The sequence below is a fragment of the Lontra canadensis genome, unplaced genomic scaffold (assembly GCF_010015895.1).
Source record: "Lontra canadensis isolate GAN:19392208 unplaced genomic scaffold, GSC_riverotter_1.0 scaffold7, whole genome shotgun sequence".
NCBI classification, from domain to species: domain Eukaryota; kingdom Metazoa; phylum Chordata; class Mammalia; order Carnivora; family Mustelidae; genus Lontra; species Lontra canadensis.
In genome coordinates this window covers 29,684,021-29,700,073 of record NW_022631001.1, presented here as the reverse complement: position 1 = coordinate 29,700,073, position 16,053 = coordinate 29,684,021, and the positions used below count along the sequence as shown (strand labels likewise).

The window sequence follows — 16,053 nt, the reverse complement described above, 5'->3', positions numbered from 1 at the left end:
CAGCTGTTCATGCTAATGAGGCACCATGGATCAGAAGTCATTCCTACACCCAAATGAGCATTCTCTGGGAGAACTTGTCTAGAGAGTCCCACAGTTTAGAACCCAGTGCTATCTTTTACGGTCTCCACACACACTCAGGGGTCCTTTCTGTTCCTGTCACTTTCAGCAGACTCTTTGGCTTCTGAGGTGTTACAGAGAGGACCCTAAAGTGCATCATGACTCACACCAACTTTACCATCTTCCATCCTGCAGTTTTTGTCCTACTGGGCCTCCCTGGGTGGGAGGCTTACCACATTTGGCTATCAGTACCCCTCTGCCTCATGTATATCACTGCTGTTCTGGGGAACACCATCCTGATAGTGGTCATCATCACAGAACGTAATCTTCATGAGCCCATGTACTTCTTCCTCTCTATGTTGGCCATCACAGACATCCTGCTATCCACCACTACTGTACCCAAAGCTCTAGCCATCTTTTGGCTCCATGCCCATGACATTGCCTTTGATGCCTGTGTCACCCAAGTTTTTTTTGTCCATGTGATGTTTGTGGGGGAGTCAGCCATTCTATTAGCCATGGCCTTTGATCGCTTTGTGGCCATCTGTGCCCCCTTGCATTATACAACAGTGCTAACATGGCGTGTTGTCGGAAGGATTGCTCTGGCCATTGTCACCCGAAGCTTCTGCATCATCTTTCCAGTGATCTTCTTATTGAAACGGCTGCCCTTCTGCCGGACCAACATCGTCCCCCATTCCTACTGTGAGCATATTGGAGTGGCTCGCTTGGCTTGTGCTGACATCACCATTAACATCTGGTATGGCTTCTCAGTGCCCATTGTCATGGTCATCTTGGATGTGATCCTCATTGCTGTGTCTTACTCACTGATCCTCCGAGCGGTGTTTCGTTTGCCCTCCCAGAATGCCCGGCACAAGGCCCTCAGCACTTGTGGCTCTCACCTCTGTGTCATCCTCATGTTTTATGTTCCATCCTTCTTTACATTATTGACCCACCGCTTTGGACGTAACATTCCTCGACATGTCCATATCCTGCTGGCCAATCTTTATGTGGTGGTGCCACCAATGCTCAACCCCATCGTCTATGGTGTGAAGACTAAGCAAATCCGGGAGGGTGTAGCCCACCGGTTCTTTGACATCAAGACTTGGTGCTGTGCTTCCCCTCTGGGCTAATGGCTCCCCATGAATCTGCACTCCAAGTTTTATCAAGGAAACTAAGCATAAAATACAGAGATTTTTTTTGGACTGAGAGGGCTTATACTTCTCTTCCTCTTTCTCTTCCTTCTTTTTTTTTCTCTTCTGGTTCTTCATCTTTGCATCCTCTCCTGTTTCTTTGTTTGCTTTATCTTCTCTTCTCATATCCCTTCTCCACATCCCAGAGATAATAACTAAATGTACATGACTCTCATGTGAACATTTGGTATCTTCAGTAGACCAGACATACTCCAGAAACACAGAGAATTGAACACAACATGAAGTGGGTTATAAGCACGTGGATGAAAATAATTTTATATTTAACATCTGAAGGGGTTCCAGTTTTTTTTTTTTTTTTTTTTAGTCTCCAAATATACACTGATTGTACAGACTCAAGAAGCTCTGTCTCCTAACTTTTATAGTGGCAGGTATTATTTATTTATCTATTCTAAAATTTATTTATTTTTATTTTTTAAAGATTTTTATTTATGTATTTGACAGAGAGGTAGAGAGACAGTGAGAGAGGGAACACAAACAGGGGGAGTGGGAGAAGGAGAAGCGATCTCACCACTAAGCAGGGAGCCTGATGTGGGGCTCGATCCCAGGATCCTGGGATCATGACCCAAGACAAAGACAGCCGCCTAATGACTGAGTCACCCAGGTGCTCCTGGAAGGTGTTTATGAAAAACAGTCATGCATGCCCTTCAGCCATCTATAAATCATTCTTCAAATTTCAGATAAAGAACTACCTTCCCTGAAAACTCTTCCCTCACTTTTCCAAGCAATCCAAGACGGCTATCTTTGTATATTGATAGTATCTTGTACAAATCTCAAAATGTATTTAGTGAATTGTAATGGGTTGTTTCTTTATTTGTATCCAAATTAACTGTAAACTCCTTGAAATCAGAAGAATGTGTGTCATTCATATTTGTACTCCAGTGCATTATAAAATGCCAGGCACTTAACAAATGTTTGAAAAATGAATGAGAGCACAATCACCTCCTGATGTTAGAGCATGCATTTCTATTATGCACTCAAATGATCAGCTAAATTAGTCCACAAACCAGTGATGAGTAAACCAGTTCCTCACAAAGGCAGCTTGGCGTCAGGGAGGCAAAGAAGCTGTAGAGTGCAGAGCTTCTTACTTCTTATACCTCTGCTGTAACACAGAGACCAGAGAATAGACTAGAGTAGGAAGAAACAGGGCTCTCTTGATTTTCTCTTCTAACCTGGCCCCTGACCCTTCTCAGTGTTATGAACACCATAACCTGGCCAGGTTAGCAGTTTGGGGTAGTCTTTTGGAGTTTAAAGTCTTGCCCCTCATTCTTTCATGCTTTTTCAGAAGAGATCATATACACTCATTTCTTCAACCACCATTGACACAAATGAGTCCGACATCCCTTTCTCCACCCTAGAAATCTTTTTTGAGTTTTAGATGCATAAATATACCTATCAACTGGATTTCTCCTCCAGGATGTAGAGCTCCCATTAAGGCTAGCTTTTCTTCCTATTCCATCCCTTTTCTTAGGACCTAGATTATGATGATTTAATCAGCTTCACTGAGCTGGAAACCCTGGGGAGTTTCTCATCTTCTTCCTCTCTGTCCTGTTCCTCAAGAAGTTAATGATTATTACCAATACCAATTGTACCACTAAATAATTATGTGGCTAATATTTGCAGTGCTGTCAGGATTAAAGCCCTATCACTACACTATTATTTTCTAGCTGTGTGAATGTATGAAACATATATAATATTTTTAGTCCTCATTTTTTTTTCGTCTATAAAATGGCGATAGCAATAATACCTCATAGGGTTATTGAGAAGATTACATGAAATAAATAATAAATATAATAATTGAGAAGATGAAAAGAAATAAACCATATGTATAGTACTTAATACAATCCTTGGTTCTTAGTAGATATCTGAGAAATATTTCATTAATGCTATGTTCTTTGTATTGTTAATTTTCCTTTAAATGTTGCCTCTACCAATTACTTATGTCTGTTATCATCTTTCACTTCAGATAATGCATTAGCTTCTTAATTGATTTCATTGTTTTCAGTCTTTTATACTGTAACCTAAATTATAAATTGACTTGAAATTAAACATTCTAAAAGGCAGAGCTGTCAAATACTTTCAGGTAATCTTCATTACTTATAGAAGTGTTTTCCATAGACTATTCTGCAGAAATAGCAGATATCACAATAGATGTTTTATAAAGAAGTTCTGTGGTCAAATAAGTGAAAAATGGTGACACTGTGGATCATGCATGTAGTTGTGAAAGGGAAGCCTAGAGTTTGCAGCATATCCCACAGTAATGTGACCATAGATATTTGTGTCCATATCCATATCGTTTTTTCTGATTGCACATCAATTTACATCTCTAAAATAACCTAGTGTTCCATTAGCCACAGTTTAGAAATCATAGGACTATAGGGTAATTTCTAAGCCATGCATTAACTTAATAATATAGTCCTAATTTTTCCATTTCTACCTCAAAACACACCACCAGATAGCAACCTATTAGTATATAATAGTATTAATAATTATAACTTAAAATAATAGCTAATGTTTATTAAGGGATTAATCTATGCTGGGAACCATGTTAGGGGCTCTGCTGCATTAACTTATTTAATCCTTACACAGCCTTATGAGATAGTACCTTTGCTATTTGCTTTATACAGAGGGGCACCCAAGTTTCAGAGAGGATGAATAATGAAGGCCACTCACCTGGCAAATGGTAGAATATTGATGTCAATTCCTTTTGAAGTCTTCACCAATCCCCCCAAGTTAGAGGTGATTACTTTGTCCTCTGGCTTTCCACAGCAATGACATTTATATTTCAATCGAAGGTTAATTACTCCATGAAACCATCAGAGCTTGGGTTCTGTGAGAGTACAGAATATGTCTTACTCATCATTACAGTTCCAACATCTAGCATAGGATTCACGATATATATTTATGGATTGATTAATTTGAAATGTTGGTGAAGTGGTTGACCTCTGGACCCTTCACTGTTAAGTATTATCTAATTTTAGGACTGAAAATCATTCGGACACACACATACACACCACTTAGTTCCTTCTGATCTATTTCTTCTACCTTTCCACGGGTTTCTATGTACATTGAAGTCTAACAGGTATAAACAGGGTTTCAGTGTTCTATGTATTGACTCGAATCCGCTCTTTCCATTATCTTAACTGGAGACATGGAGTCTTTAATAGATGCGGTATGTACAGACTGCTGTAGATAGGGCATAGTGAGATTGCCCACCCTCTCTGGTTCCTGAGTGATCTCTGGAGATCGGTCCTGCTGGGGTCTGCCTCTTTCTAATTAAACCAGATGCTCCCTAAAGACCTAGTGGAGTAGAAGCTCTCTCCTTGCCCAAAGGATGAGGTCCAAATACTGCCTTATTTCACTCAGCTTCTCTCACACGTTGAGGAAGAACTTTCTCTTGAACTGGGGTCAGTTTCTGGGAAGGGGATAAATATTTTGTTCCTAGAAATTTTAGATTTGCTTGGAATAAATTTAATAAACTATTGATTCAGATGAGATCTTCTTGATTCCTCTGGATAGTGTAGTATAAGTATATACTATCCAGTGTGTACATCTTGACCTTTTGGACTGCTGCAGACCTTTTTTTACTATGTAGGCCTGGGAGTATGACTAATATTTTTCCAGAATTAAAGTGGCTTGAAGAAATATTGAACACTGGGGGCACCTGGATGTTTCAGTTGGTCAAGTGTCTGTCTCTTGGTTTTTGGCCCAGGTCATGATCTCATGGGTCTTAAGTTCAAGCGCTGTGTTGGGCTCCTCACTCATCAGAGAGTCTGCTCCAAGATTCTTGTCCTCTCCCCTTCCCCAATTCATGAGGTGGCAAACACACTCTCTCTCAAATAAATAAATAAATCTTAAAAGTAAAAAAAAAAAAATGAACACTGAAAAGTAAGTATATTAAAACTCACATTAAGTTTAAATATACTATTTATGTAAAATTAAAATTTACTCCAATTCTAGTGGTTTTAATAGGAGAAACTCATAAATAATGCTTTCAAAATAAAATTAGGGAAAATGTTAGCCATTAAAAGCACATGAAAACATATATATAGGTGCTCCTATTTTTTCTTTTGCCTTGGGCTCTGATATGGCTCAGTAGAGCATGGTCAGTCCTATCTTTATTTAAAATTTTGGTGACTTGTTCATCATGGATATTTTGCATTAATTTTGATTTGAAATTTGAGACCAGTGGAACAGAGTAGAGAGCCCAGATATGGACCCTCAACTCTATGGTCAAATAATCTTCGACAAAACAGGAAAAAATATACAGTGGAAAAAAGACAGTCTCTTCAATAAATGGTGCTGGGAAAACTGTACAACTTTATGTAGAAGAATGAAACTCGACCATTCTCTTATACCATCCACAAAGATAAACTCAAAATGAATAAAAGACCTCAATGTGAGACAGGAATCCATCAGAATCCTAGAGGAGAACATAGGCAGTAAGCTCTTCGATATCAGCCACAGCAACTTCTTTCAAGATATGTCTCCAAAGGCAAAGGAAACAAAAGCGAAAATGAACTTTTGGGCCTTCATCAAGATCAAAAGCTTCTGCACAGCAAAGGAAACAGTCAAGAAAACAAAGAGGCAACCCACGGAATGGGAGAAGATATTTGCAAATGACAGTACAGACAAAAGGCTGATATCCAGGATCTATAAAGAACTCCTCAAACTCAACACACACAAAACAGATAATCCTATCAAAAAATGGGCAGAAGATATGAACAGACACTTCTCCAATGAAGACATACAAATGGCTATCAGACACATGAAAAAATGTTCATCATCACTAGCCATCACGGAGATTCAAATTAAAACCACATTGAGATACCACCTTATACCAGTTAGAATGGCCAAAATTAGCAAGACAGGAAACAACATGTGTTGAAGAGGATGTGGAGAAAGGGGAACCCTCTTAAACTGTTGGTGGGAATGCAAGTTGGTGCAGCCAATTTGAAGAACAGTGTGGAGATTCCTTAAGAAGTTAAAAATAGAGCTTCCCTATGACCCTGCAATTGCACTACTGGGTATTTACCCCAAAGATACAGATGTAGTGAAAAGAAGGGCCATCTGTACCCAATGTTCACAGCGGCAATGGCCACGGTCGCCAAACTGTGGAAAGAACCAAGATGCCCTTCAGCGGACGAATGGATAAGGAAGATGTGGTCCATATACACTATGGAGTATTATGCCTCTATCAGAAAGGATGAATACCCAATTTTTGCAGCAACATGGACGGGACTGGGAGAGATTACTGGAAGAGATTACTGGAAGAGAGTGAAATAAGTCAAGCAGAGAAAGTCAATTATCATATGGTTTCACTTATTTGTGGAGCATAACAAATAACATGGAGGACATGGGGAGATGGAGAGGAGAAGGGTGCTGAGGGAAATTGGAAGGGGAGGTGAACCATGAGAGACTATGGACCCTGAAAAACAACCTGAGGGTTTTGAAGTGACGGGGGATGGGAGGTTGGGGGATCCAGGTGGTGGGTATTGGGGAGGGCACGTATTGCATGGAGCACTGGGTGTGGCGCAAAAACAATGAATACTGTTACGCTGAATAGAAATAAAAAAATTGTATTAAAATATTATGTTTATTGAGCTTTTGGTGCACGCTTGCATTTTGTACTGAGCTAAGTTCTCATTCATTTCACCTTAGTTCTTGCCTAGGAGACTCAGCACCTGGAGGACAGGCCAGAGTCACAAAGAAATGTGACCCCTGCTTGAATCTTTCCATAAACCTGAGGGTTAGAAACATACCTTTCTGTTGCAGGAGCAAAAACATTTCCCTATGTGTTCAAGCCAAAGTGAGGTGGGATTTTCTGTTACTTATAATGTAAAGTGTTGTAATTGATACAAGAAAGAAGAAGAGAATTAACTTACTCATTTTTAATTTTCAGTTTGGTTTTACACCTAACTATATGCCATGACTGATACTTTTTTTCTTAAAAATGGAAACAAAACATTCTATTTTTTTTTTTTTAAAGATTTTATTTATTTATTTGACAGACAGAGATCACAAGTAGGCAGAAAGGCAGGCAGAGAGAGAGGAGGAAGCAGGCTCCCAGATGAGCAGAGAGCCCGATGCGGGGCTCGATCCCAGGACTCCGGGATCATGACCTGAGCCGAAGGCAGAGGCCCAACCCACTGAGCCACCCAGGTGCCCCAAAACATTCTATTTTTTTATGTTTAATTAGTCAGCATATAGTACATCATTAGTTTTTTTCATTTATTTTAATTTTTTTTTTAACATATTCTGTATTATTTGGCCAGGGATACAGGTCTGTGAATCATCAGGCTTACACATTTCATGCACTCATCATAGCACATACCTTCCCCAATGTCCATAACGCAGCCACCCTATCCCTACCCACCCCACCTCCCAGCAACCTTCAGTTTGTTTTGTGAGATTAACCATCATTAGTTTTTGATGTAGTACAGAACAGTCTATTATACTGTACATGCCATAATTTAATTTTTTTGCCCTATTGATGGATTTGGAAGTTGCCATAATTTCTTTTATTATAATGACAGTACAGCAATAAGTTTCCTTATAGAAATATCTGTATGTTCTCTTGCTGTGTAACCAGCACCGGAGGCTAATTTTTTTCTTATGTTTTCCAATTTGATAGGAAAACTATGATATTTCAATTTGACAGATTTTCAGTTCTATAAGTTTTGAACATCTATTCATGTATATATTGGCCATTTATTTTTCTTGTGGTATGAATTGCCCATTTTGATTCTTTGCATATTTTTTTCCTCATTCATTTATACTAACTTTTACTATTTAAGGATATTCTCCTTTTGTCTGTTTTATAATTTATTCTCCTGGAATTTTTATTTATTCTCCTAGAATTGTCTACATTTTTGCACAATTACATCATTCAATTATTACTGTCCATGAAATACCATTTTCTTAACTTACTCAGAAAGATCTTTCCTAACTTAAAAAATGTATTTTCTGGTTTTCTCCTAAGACCTTCACTTTAATTTTTAATATTTTTTGGTTTTATTTTTAAAATGTACATCTTTAATTTATCTAGGATTTCTATTTGTTTACTGAGTGAGGTGGGAACTAATTTTATTCTCCTATAAAAATATCATTGCTCAATATCCCAATGCCATTAGTTGACTAGGCCTTCCTTTCGCCCCACTAAATTGAAATGGTATTTTATTACACTTAAAATTCCAAATATATTAGTTTCTGGGCTCTCTTTTATTGATCTGCTGACTAATAATAGCTGGCATTTATTTAGTATTTTTATGCTAGGCATTATACTAGGCAGTTTAAAGAAAGCATTTGATTTAATCGTTGCAAGATAAATAGGAATAGCTCACTTTCATGGATTAGGCTAAATTTCTGCATTGTGAAAACTTGTCTTTTGTCAATAATCAGGAGGTTGGAAGCCCAGAATTGGGACCTGGAGAAGGCTTCTCAAATGATAAATATTTAGCCTGTGAATTGGAAGCTCAGTAGATTTAACAGACATCAAAGGTAGAGAAGTATGTTCCAGATTAAGAGGAAAGCTTAAGAAAAGTCACGAAGATTGGAAAACTGAGTCTTTGTGTGGAGAATAGATCATGGTCTATTTAATGTCCATGTAGTTTAATGTCAGAGTGCCTAAAGGGGACTAAAGCTAGAAAAGAGAGTAACAGTGGGATTGTGGAAGGCTCTGCATGTTTGAGAAGTTTGAGCTTTATCTTGTAATGAAAAAATCATATAAAAGTTTTAAGTGAAAATCCAATAAGATTTTTGTTTTTGTGCATTCCAGCCAGGCTGCAACATAGCTGATGGGCATGGTGGGGGTGGGGGTGGTTGAGGATAGGAAGCTGGGAGATAGGGAGCCCAGTTGGTTAGGATGCCATTGCACCAGAACAATGAAGAATGCTTAAAGCCAGAATAGGAACATGTAAGTGAGAATGGGGAGGCATATATGGCTACTGGACATGGCTGAGGCGTGACCAGGAACCTTTATTTATATTTGTGTTTGTAATGATAATGTAGGAAATAAAAGCACAATAATCTCTACTCTAAGTCAAGGCATTAGTGATTGATTTAATTATCTAATGTTCAACTTTTAGTGAAACTTATTGTTGGTTTTGCCCACTGATTCTTTTTATGTAGTCTTCATAGAGAGACTCCCAAAGCGGGCATGTTTGGCGCTAACTTCATCACCTTTCGCCGCACTGTGTTCATCCTACTTTGCATTCCGGGACTGGTGAACTATCACACCTGGATTTCTCTCCTTTTCTGCCTTATGTACATCACTGCAGTATTGGGAAATGGAGCCCTTGACCTTGTTGTGAACAAGGTCACAGTGAACACACCCTCCATGAACCCATGTATGTCTTCCTCTCCATGTTGGCTGGCACTGACATCCTGCTGTCTACCACCACCATTCCCAAGGCCCTGGCTGTATTTTGGTTTCATGCTGGGGAGATTGCGTCTGATGCCTGCATCACTCAGGTGTTTTTCATCCATGTTGCCTTTGTGGCTGAGTTAGGTATCCTGTTGGCCATGGCATTTGACTGCTGTGTGGCCGTTTGTACTCCCTTGAGATACACAGCCATCTTAACTCCTATGGAAATTGGAAAAATGACTGACAATCTGGGGATGAAGCATTGGGACTATTTTCCCTATCATATTAGCTAAAGAGGCTGCCATACTTTCAAACTAATATCATCCCCCACTCATATTGTGAGCACACTGGAGTGGCCAGATTGGCCTGTGCTGACATCATTGTCAGTATCTGGTATGGCTTCTCATTGCCAATGGCATCAGTTTTGGAAGATGTTGCACTCATTGGTATTTCCTACACTTTGTTTCTCCAAGCTGTGTTTAGACTTCCTTCCCAGGATGCCTGGCACAAGGCTCTCAATATATGTGGTTCCTACATTGGAGTCATTCTCCTCTTTTTATCCCATCCTGTTTTAATTTCTTGACCCATTAGTTTGGCAAAACTAATACATCCTTCTGGCAAATCTCTGTGTGTTAATTCCCCACCCCCCACCATGCTTAATCCCATCATCTATGGAGCAAAAACCAAGCATATCAGGGACAGTATGGCTCACATGTTATCTATTGTGGGGAAGTCTTGAGAAAGGTCATGTTTCTTTCACAATTTTCTCTTATCAGCAGGAGAAGAAAGAACTTAGTAACCAAGTTCTCAAGTGTAGGCACCTTAGTTTGCTGAAGCACAAAGTATATAGTTTTGGAATAAAATGTGTCTGGATTAAAATCCTAGCTCCCTTACCTCCTGATTTTTCACTATAGTTAGGTTCCCACCTTTTGGAAATTTAGTCCTAACCTCTAAAATAGAACCAACTGTACCTATGCTGTAATGGTTTTGTAAGGACTAAAATTTATAAACTACTTGGTACATTGCTCAGCACTTAGTGGGCTCTCGATGTTAGCCATAATTCTAACTTGGAAGTTTATTACCAGAGGAAGATGTTTTAGATTTGATATATGTGAGATATCCAGTATTTCTGGAGGCTGGATGTGGAATCTAAAAAATCCAAACTCATAGAAATAGTACAGTAGTGTTAACCAGGCATGGGGGGTGGTTAATGAGATGCTGGTCAAAGGGTACAGACTTCTAGTTATAAGAAAGTAAATTCTGGGGATCTAATGCACAACATGGCAATTACAGCTCATTATACTGTATTATACACTTGAAAGTTGCTAATAGAGTAGATCTTAATGTTCTCACCACTAAAAAGAAATGATAATTATGTGAATTATGTGATGTAATAAAGGTGTTAGCTAACACTGTGGTGGTAATCATTCTGTATTATATAAGTATATAAATCAACACATTGTACATCTCAAACTTACACAGTGTTATATGTCAATTATATCTGAATGAATCTGGGGAGAATAACAGTTGAGGGAGAGCCATTAGTGGTTTTCTCTATAGCCTGGAAATACAGTTTCTGAGTGTTATATTTAAAAATTTTGACCACTGGAGAGTGACTGCCTAAAAATTTTGGAGAAGGATCTCTTTGGCTCAGTTGAAGTCATATATTTACTCATAGTCCAAAGTGTTGTGAGGAAGGAGTGGTGGTGCCTCCTTGTCAACCATATGAGTAGGGAGGACACTTTTCAGAAAAGCAGTTACTGAAAGCTGTCAGCTACAGTTATGTGGCAGATGAGAGGCAGAAAGGCAAAGGATCCAAATCTCTTGATTTTTAGAGACTTCTGTATTTAAGTGTATTTATGTGTTTACTGTCTATATTCCCTTTCAGACTGTAAACAGTATGGGGGTGAGGTCATGTATTCATTGTTTACTATTTCTTCTCCAGCATCTCACACTCAATCCAAAAGCCTCCGCCATTCTTTTTTATTTTTAATCTTTTTTTTTAAAGTAAACTCTGCATGCAACATGGGGCTCTAACTCACAACCTTAAGATCAAGAGTCACATGCTCTACCAACAGAGCCAGCCAGGCACCCCAAAAGGTCTATCAGTCTTTCACCAAAGCATATAAAATAGTAAATAGGAGAGAAAGAAAGAGAAGAGAGAGAAATATCTTATTGAAGATAGTTTATAGTTTTCTTTTTAAATTAATATTATTTCATGAGCATTTCCCCTTGTAATTATAGTCTTTTTAAAAAGATATGTATTTATTTATTTATGAGAGAGAGAGAGAGACATAGAAAACAAAAAACAAAATGGCATATATAAATCCAAACATATAAACAGTAACATCAAATGTGCAGGTACTGAACACTGTGATTGAAAGTACTCTAAAAGTACAGTTTGAAATTTATAAAGTAAAAATATAAGCAAACAAAAGTCATAAGTGTTCGAGTGACTATATTAATGTCAGATAAAACAGACTTTAAAACAAGTATTTCTAGAGTCATTTAATAATGCTAGAAGGACCAATACCTTAGAAAGTACATTATCTATAAATGTTTGTCACCTATCCATACAGCCCCAAGTGTATGAAGCAAAATCTTACATAATTGATTCTTAAACCATGTTTTAGTTATTTTCTTAGATATTACTTTATATACTTTATATCTTTATACTCTTTTTAATCACAATTTATATGAATAAAAACTTGATTCTGATAAAATATAAGAACTTTGTTTTAATATATCTATATTACTTCCTCCTTTGTTATCACTATTGTATAAATATGATATCTTTATGTGTTACAAACCCACCAACAGAGTGTTGTTGTTATTGCTCTTATAGTCTTATTTTTTAAAGAACTTTTGAGAGAAAAAAATATATTTTATACAGTCACTATATTTACCTACATATTTAATGTTCTTATTTTCTCCATTTCTTCCTATGGATTCAACATACTGTCTGGTGTTACTTCCTTTCCTCTGTGATTTTCTTTAGTATTTCCTATAAGGCAAGTCTGCTGGCAATGAATTTTCTCAGCCTTTTTTTTCTGTCTATGATAGTGTTTATTTGCCTTTATGTTTTGAGGGCTAATTTTGCTGGATATAGAATTCTTGGTTGACACCAAGAACAGTCAGAACTTGGGATATGTCATGTTATTCTCTTCTGGCCTCTAGGAGTCATCAGTTTTAACGTATGTTTGCTTGTGATGAGTTATTTTTCTCTTGCTGGTTTCAAGATTTTTCTCTTTGTCTTTAGTAGGCGGACTCTTATGTGTGTAGATTAAAGAGATACAGGTCTCTTTGTTTTTACCATAATTGGGACTCTGATGTTCTTTGATATGTAGATTATTGTTTTTTCATAAATTGTTTCTACCAATATTTCTTTAATACATTTTTCTGCCCCATTCTTGCTTTCTCTTCTCCTTCTGAGAATTGCATTATGCATATGTTGGTATATTTGCTGTATCACAGGTCTCTGAGTCTCTGTTCATTTTTTTAAATCATTTTTTTTCTCTTTGTACTTCAGATTGTATACTTTCCTTTGATTTATTTTCAAGTTCACTGGGTTTGTTTGTTTTGTTTTGTTTTTTCCTGCCCTCTCAGATCTGCCGTTGAGCCTATGAGTTGTTCTTCCCATCCCAGTTATCATACTTTTCAACTACAGAAATTCCATTTGATTAATATGTATAGTTTCTATCTCTTTATCGAGATTCTCTGTTTGTACAGTCACTCTCCTCTTATTTTTCTCTAATTCTTTAAGTGTGGTTCCCTTTTATTCTTTGAACATGTTTATAATGGCTGCTCTGAAGCCTGTTTTCGAGAAACACAGTATCTAGGTCTGCTGAGAGTCAGTTTTGATGACTACTGCTTCCCCCCGCCCCCATAGGTCATACTTTCTTCTTTCTCTACATGTCTCCTACTTAAAAAACAACTTTTAAAAACTAGGCATTTTAAATAACTTTTCTTTCCTGGTTCTCCCCCAAACCCCTGTAAGTGTTATTGCTATTTTGTTTGTTTTGAGTGGCTTTTCCTGGCTTCTCTCTCATAGCTTTCACCTGACTTCTCTGCTCAGATATTTTTAAACTTAACATTTTACTGTTAAGCCTGGAATTTAATGGGTTTCCCTGTGTCTGCATAGCTTAGTGGGCTACCAGTGATTTATCAGATTTTGTGTCTAAATACCTTGAGCTAGTAAGAGTTGTCTCTTCTGCTGTGGATCTGTGTTCAGCTTGGGAAGCACATCCAAAGTTCAGACAGTTTTCAGGTATGGCCCTGCTTTAATTTTCCATTGGTTTTCTTAAGTGTCTTCTGCATGTGTACTCAGCTTCTGGACAGGTTAGGATGTGTGGAGAGTTTGGGTTCTCCTTGTTTTCCCTTGAATGTCTGTACAACCTTCCAGTCAGCTGGACATGTGTGAAGAGCTTATTAAACCCTCTAAACTTCTCTCACCTCTGTCCAGTCTCCCAGTCTGGGGCCAACTCCAACCAGAACATCATCCTCTGGCTAGGATGACTGCAGGGTTTTCCCATTCAACACTGGATATGAGTTTTCCACTCTTCATTCCAAATCAAGTCAGCCCCTTCCAGTAGTGAAGCTATTGATTTTATGCCCAGTCTTCCTTTGGTGAAACCGTCATACTGACCAGCTGGCTTTGGAGGAAGTTAGACAGGAGTCACCCCAGGCAAAAGCAACAGAGTCATGTCTCTTCTAGCTGACATTCAGCAACTGTTCAATAAATTTTGTCTCTCAGTTTGTGGTTGGTGTTCAGAACCATGATATGAGTATTTCTGATAATTATTTCTAATTTTATAGAAGAAGATTTATGACAAACCATTTTGTACTGTCTAAAAATTCCTTTGTGGTAAGATGAACACATTTCCTCAGTATTATGTTTGGCCAAGCATTCTCCATACTCAGACTCCCAAACTGACAATCCTTTAGCTAGCACTTACATGTTTAGTCTTATGACTAATACTCTTCCCACAGAGTTGGAAAGACTAAGTCAGAAAGAGTCCCACCCTCAGCCATGTGGGGACCTGTGAGCATTCTACTACCTGTAGGGATTCCAGATAAAATATAGGTCACCAAGTTATGTTTGAATTTCAGATAAACAATGACTAATTTTTTTAAGTATGAATAGATACCAAATATTGCATGACACATACTTTTACTAAAAAATTATTTGCTATTTATCTGAAAATAAAACAACTGACATTCTGTATCTTTATTTGCTAAATCTGGCAACTATTCCTTATCCATCTGGATTTTGACACTGGTCCTAGGACATTGGTTTTATTTCCTCCCAGTACTCTCTCTCTCTTTCTCTCTCACTTTCTTCCCTTATGGTGAGATTTCTCTTTATGGTATTTTCTATGATATTTGATGCAGAGAAGATCTAGAGTCTGTTGGGATCATCATCCACTCTTTGGGAAAAATCACATTATATTAAAATCCAAAATGAAAGGTTATGGAGGCAGTTAATCTCATTACTTTTCTTCCAGAAAGCTTTTTTGGCTCCTCCATATATAGTGAGAGAGATCAAGCTTTGTCAAATCACAAAATAGTTTATGTTACATTCTTCCATATATAATTAATTTTTATTGTACTGATTTCTAGAAGAAGGAAAATCTGCTGCTTTTAGTGTTAGACAAGCATCTGGCAACATTAAAAAAATAGAAACTTATTGTACATACTACTGTTTTACTCTTTTGAGTATACAGAAGAGTATACTTTTACTCTTTTGAAGTATACAATTCAGTGGTTTTTAGTATATTCATAGAAATGTGCAACTTTCACCATTACATAATTCCAGAACACTTCATCCCCACAAAATAAATGTTATCCTTTAGTAGTCATTGCCATTCTCCCACACTCAACATCCCCAGCCTCTGACAAGCACTAATCTACTTTCTGTCTCTATGGATTTTCTTATTACACACAATTCCTATAAATAAAATTATACAATATATGACCTGTTAAGTCTGGCTTCTTTCAATTAACATAATGTTTTAAAGGTTCATTCACATTGTAGCATGTGTCAGTACTTCATTCCTTTTTTGTTTTGTTTTGTTTTTAACTTCATTCCTTTTTTGTTTTGTTTTGTTTTTAACTTCATTCCTTTTTATTGTTGGATAATATTCCAAAATATGGATATACCTAATTTTATTTATTCATTCATCATCTGATGCATGTTTGCTTCCATTAAAAACAATGTGTATAGTTCCACTTAGTCAGGAACTACCTCTCATATTTATTTTGTTTACAACATTTTTATTTCTAGACAGTTTGAATTTTTGTTCATGTGTTAGCTAAAAAAATGATATTTCCTAATGAAAGAGGGAAATTGGACTGCAACTTGGATCTGTTGGTTTTCAAAACCTGTACTCTTTTGTAATATGACATATCACATTCTTCAAGTTTGTG

At 37.4% G+C, this 16,053-nt stretch overlaps 1 protein-coding gene and 1 pseudogene across 1 annotated transcript; both read left to right on the top strand.

The window, feature by feature from the left end:
- Positions 1–215: 215 nt before the first annotated feature.
- On the top strand, positions 216–1,229 carry LOC116865409 (olfactory receptor 52B2). Its single transcript, XM_032853681.1, has one exon. It carries the CDS (start codon positions 216–218, stop codon positions 1,182–1,184), a length of 969 nt encoding a protein of 322 aa, XP_032709572.1. The 3' UTR covers positions 1,185–1,229.
- A 3,200-nt stretch (positions 1,230–4,429) lies between these two features.
- Positions 4,430–10,366, top strand: LOC116864914 (annotated as a pseudogene).
- Positions 10,367–16,053: the final 5,687 nt, after the last annotated feature.

Coding starts and splice junctions, on each gene's coding strand:
- LOC116865409 (XM_032853681.1), top strand. CDS start 216: ATGACTCACACCAACTTTACCATCTTCCATCCTGCAGTTTTTGTCCTA.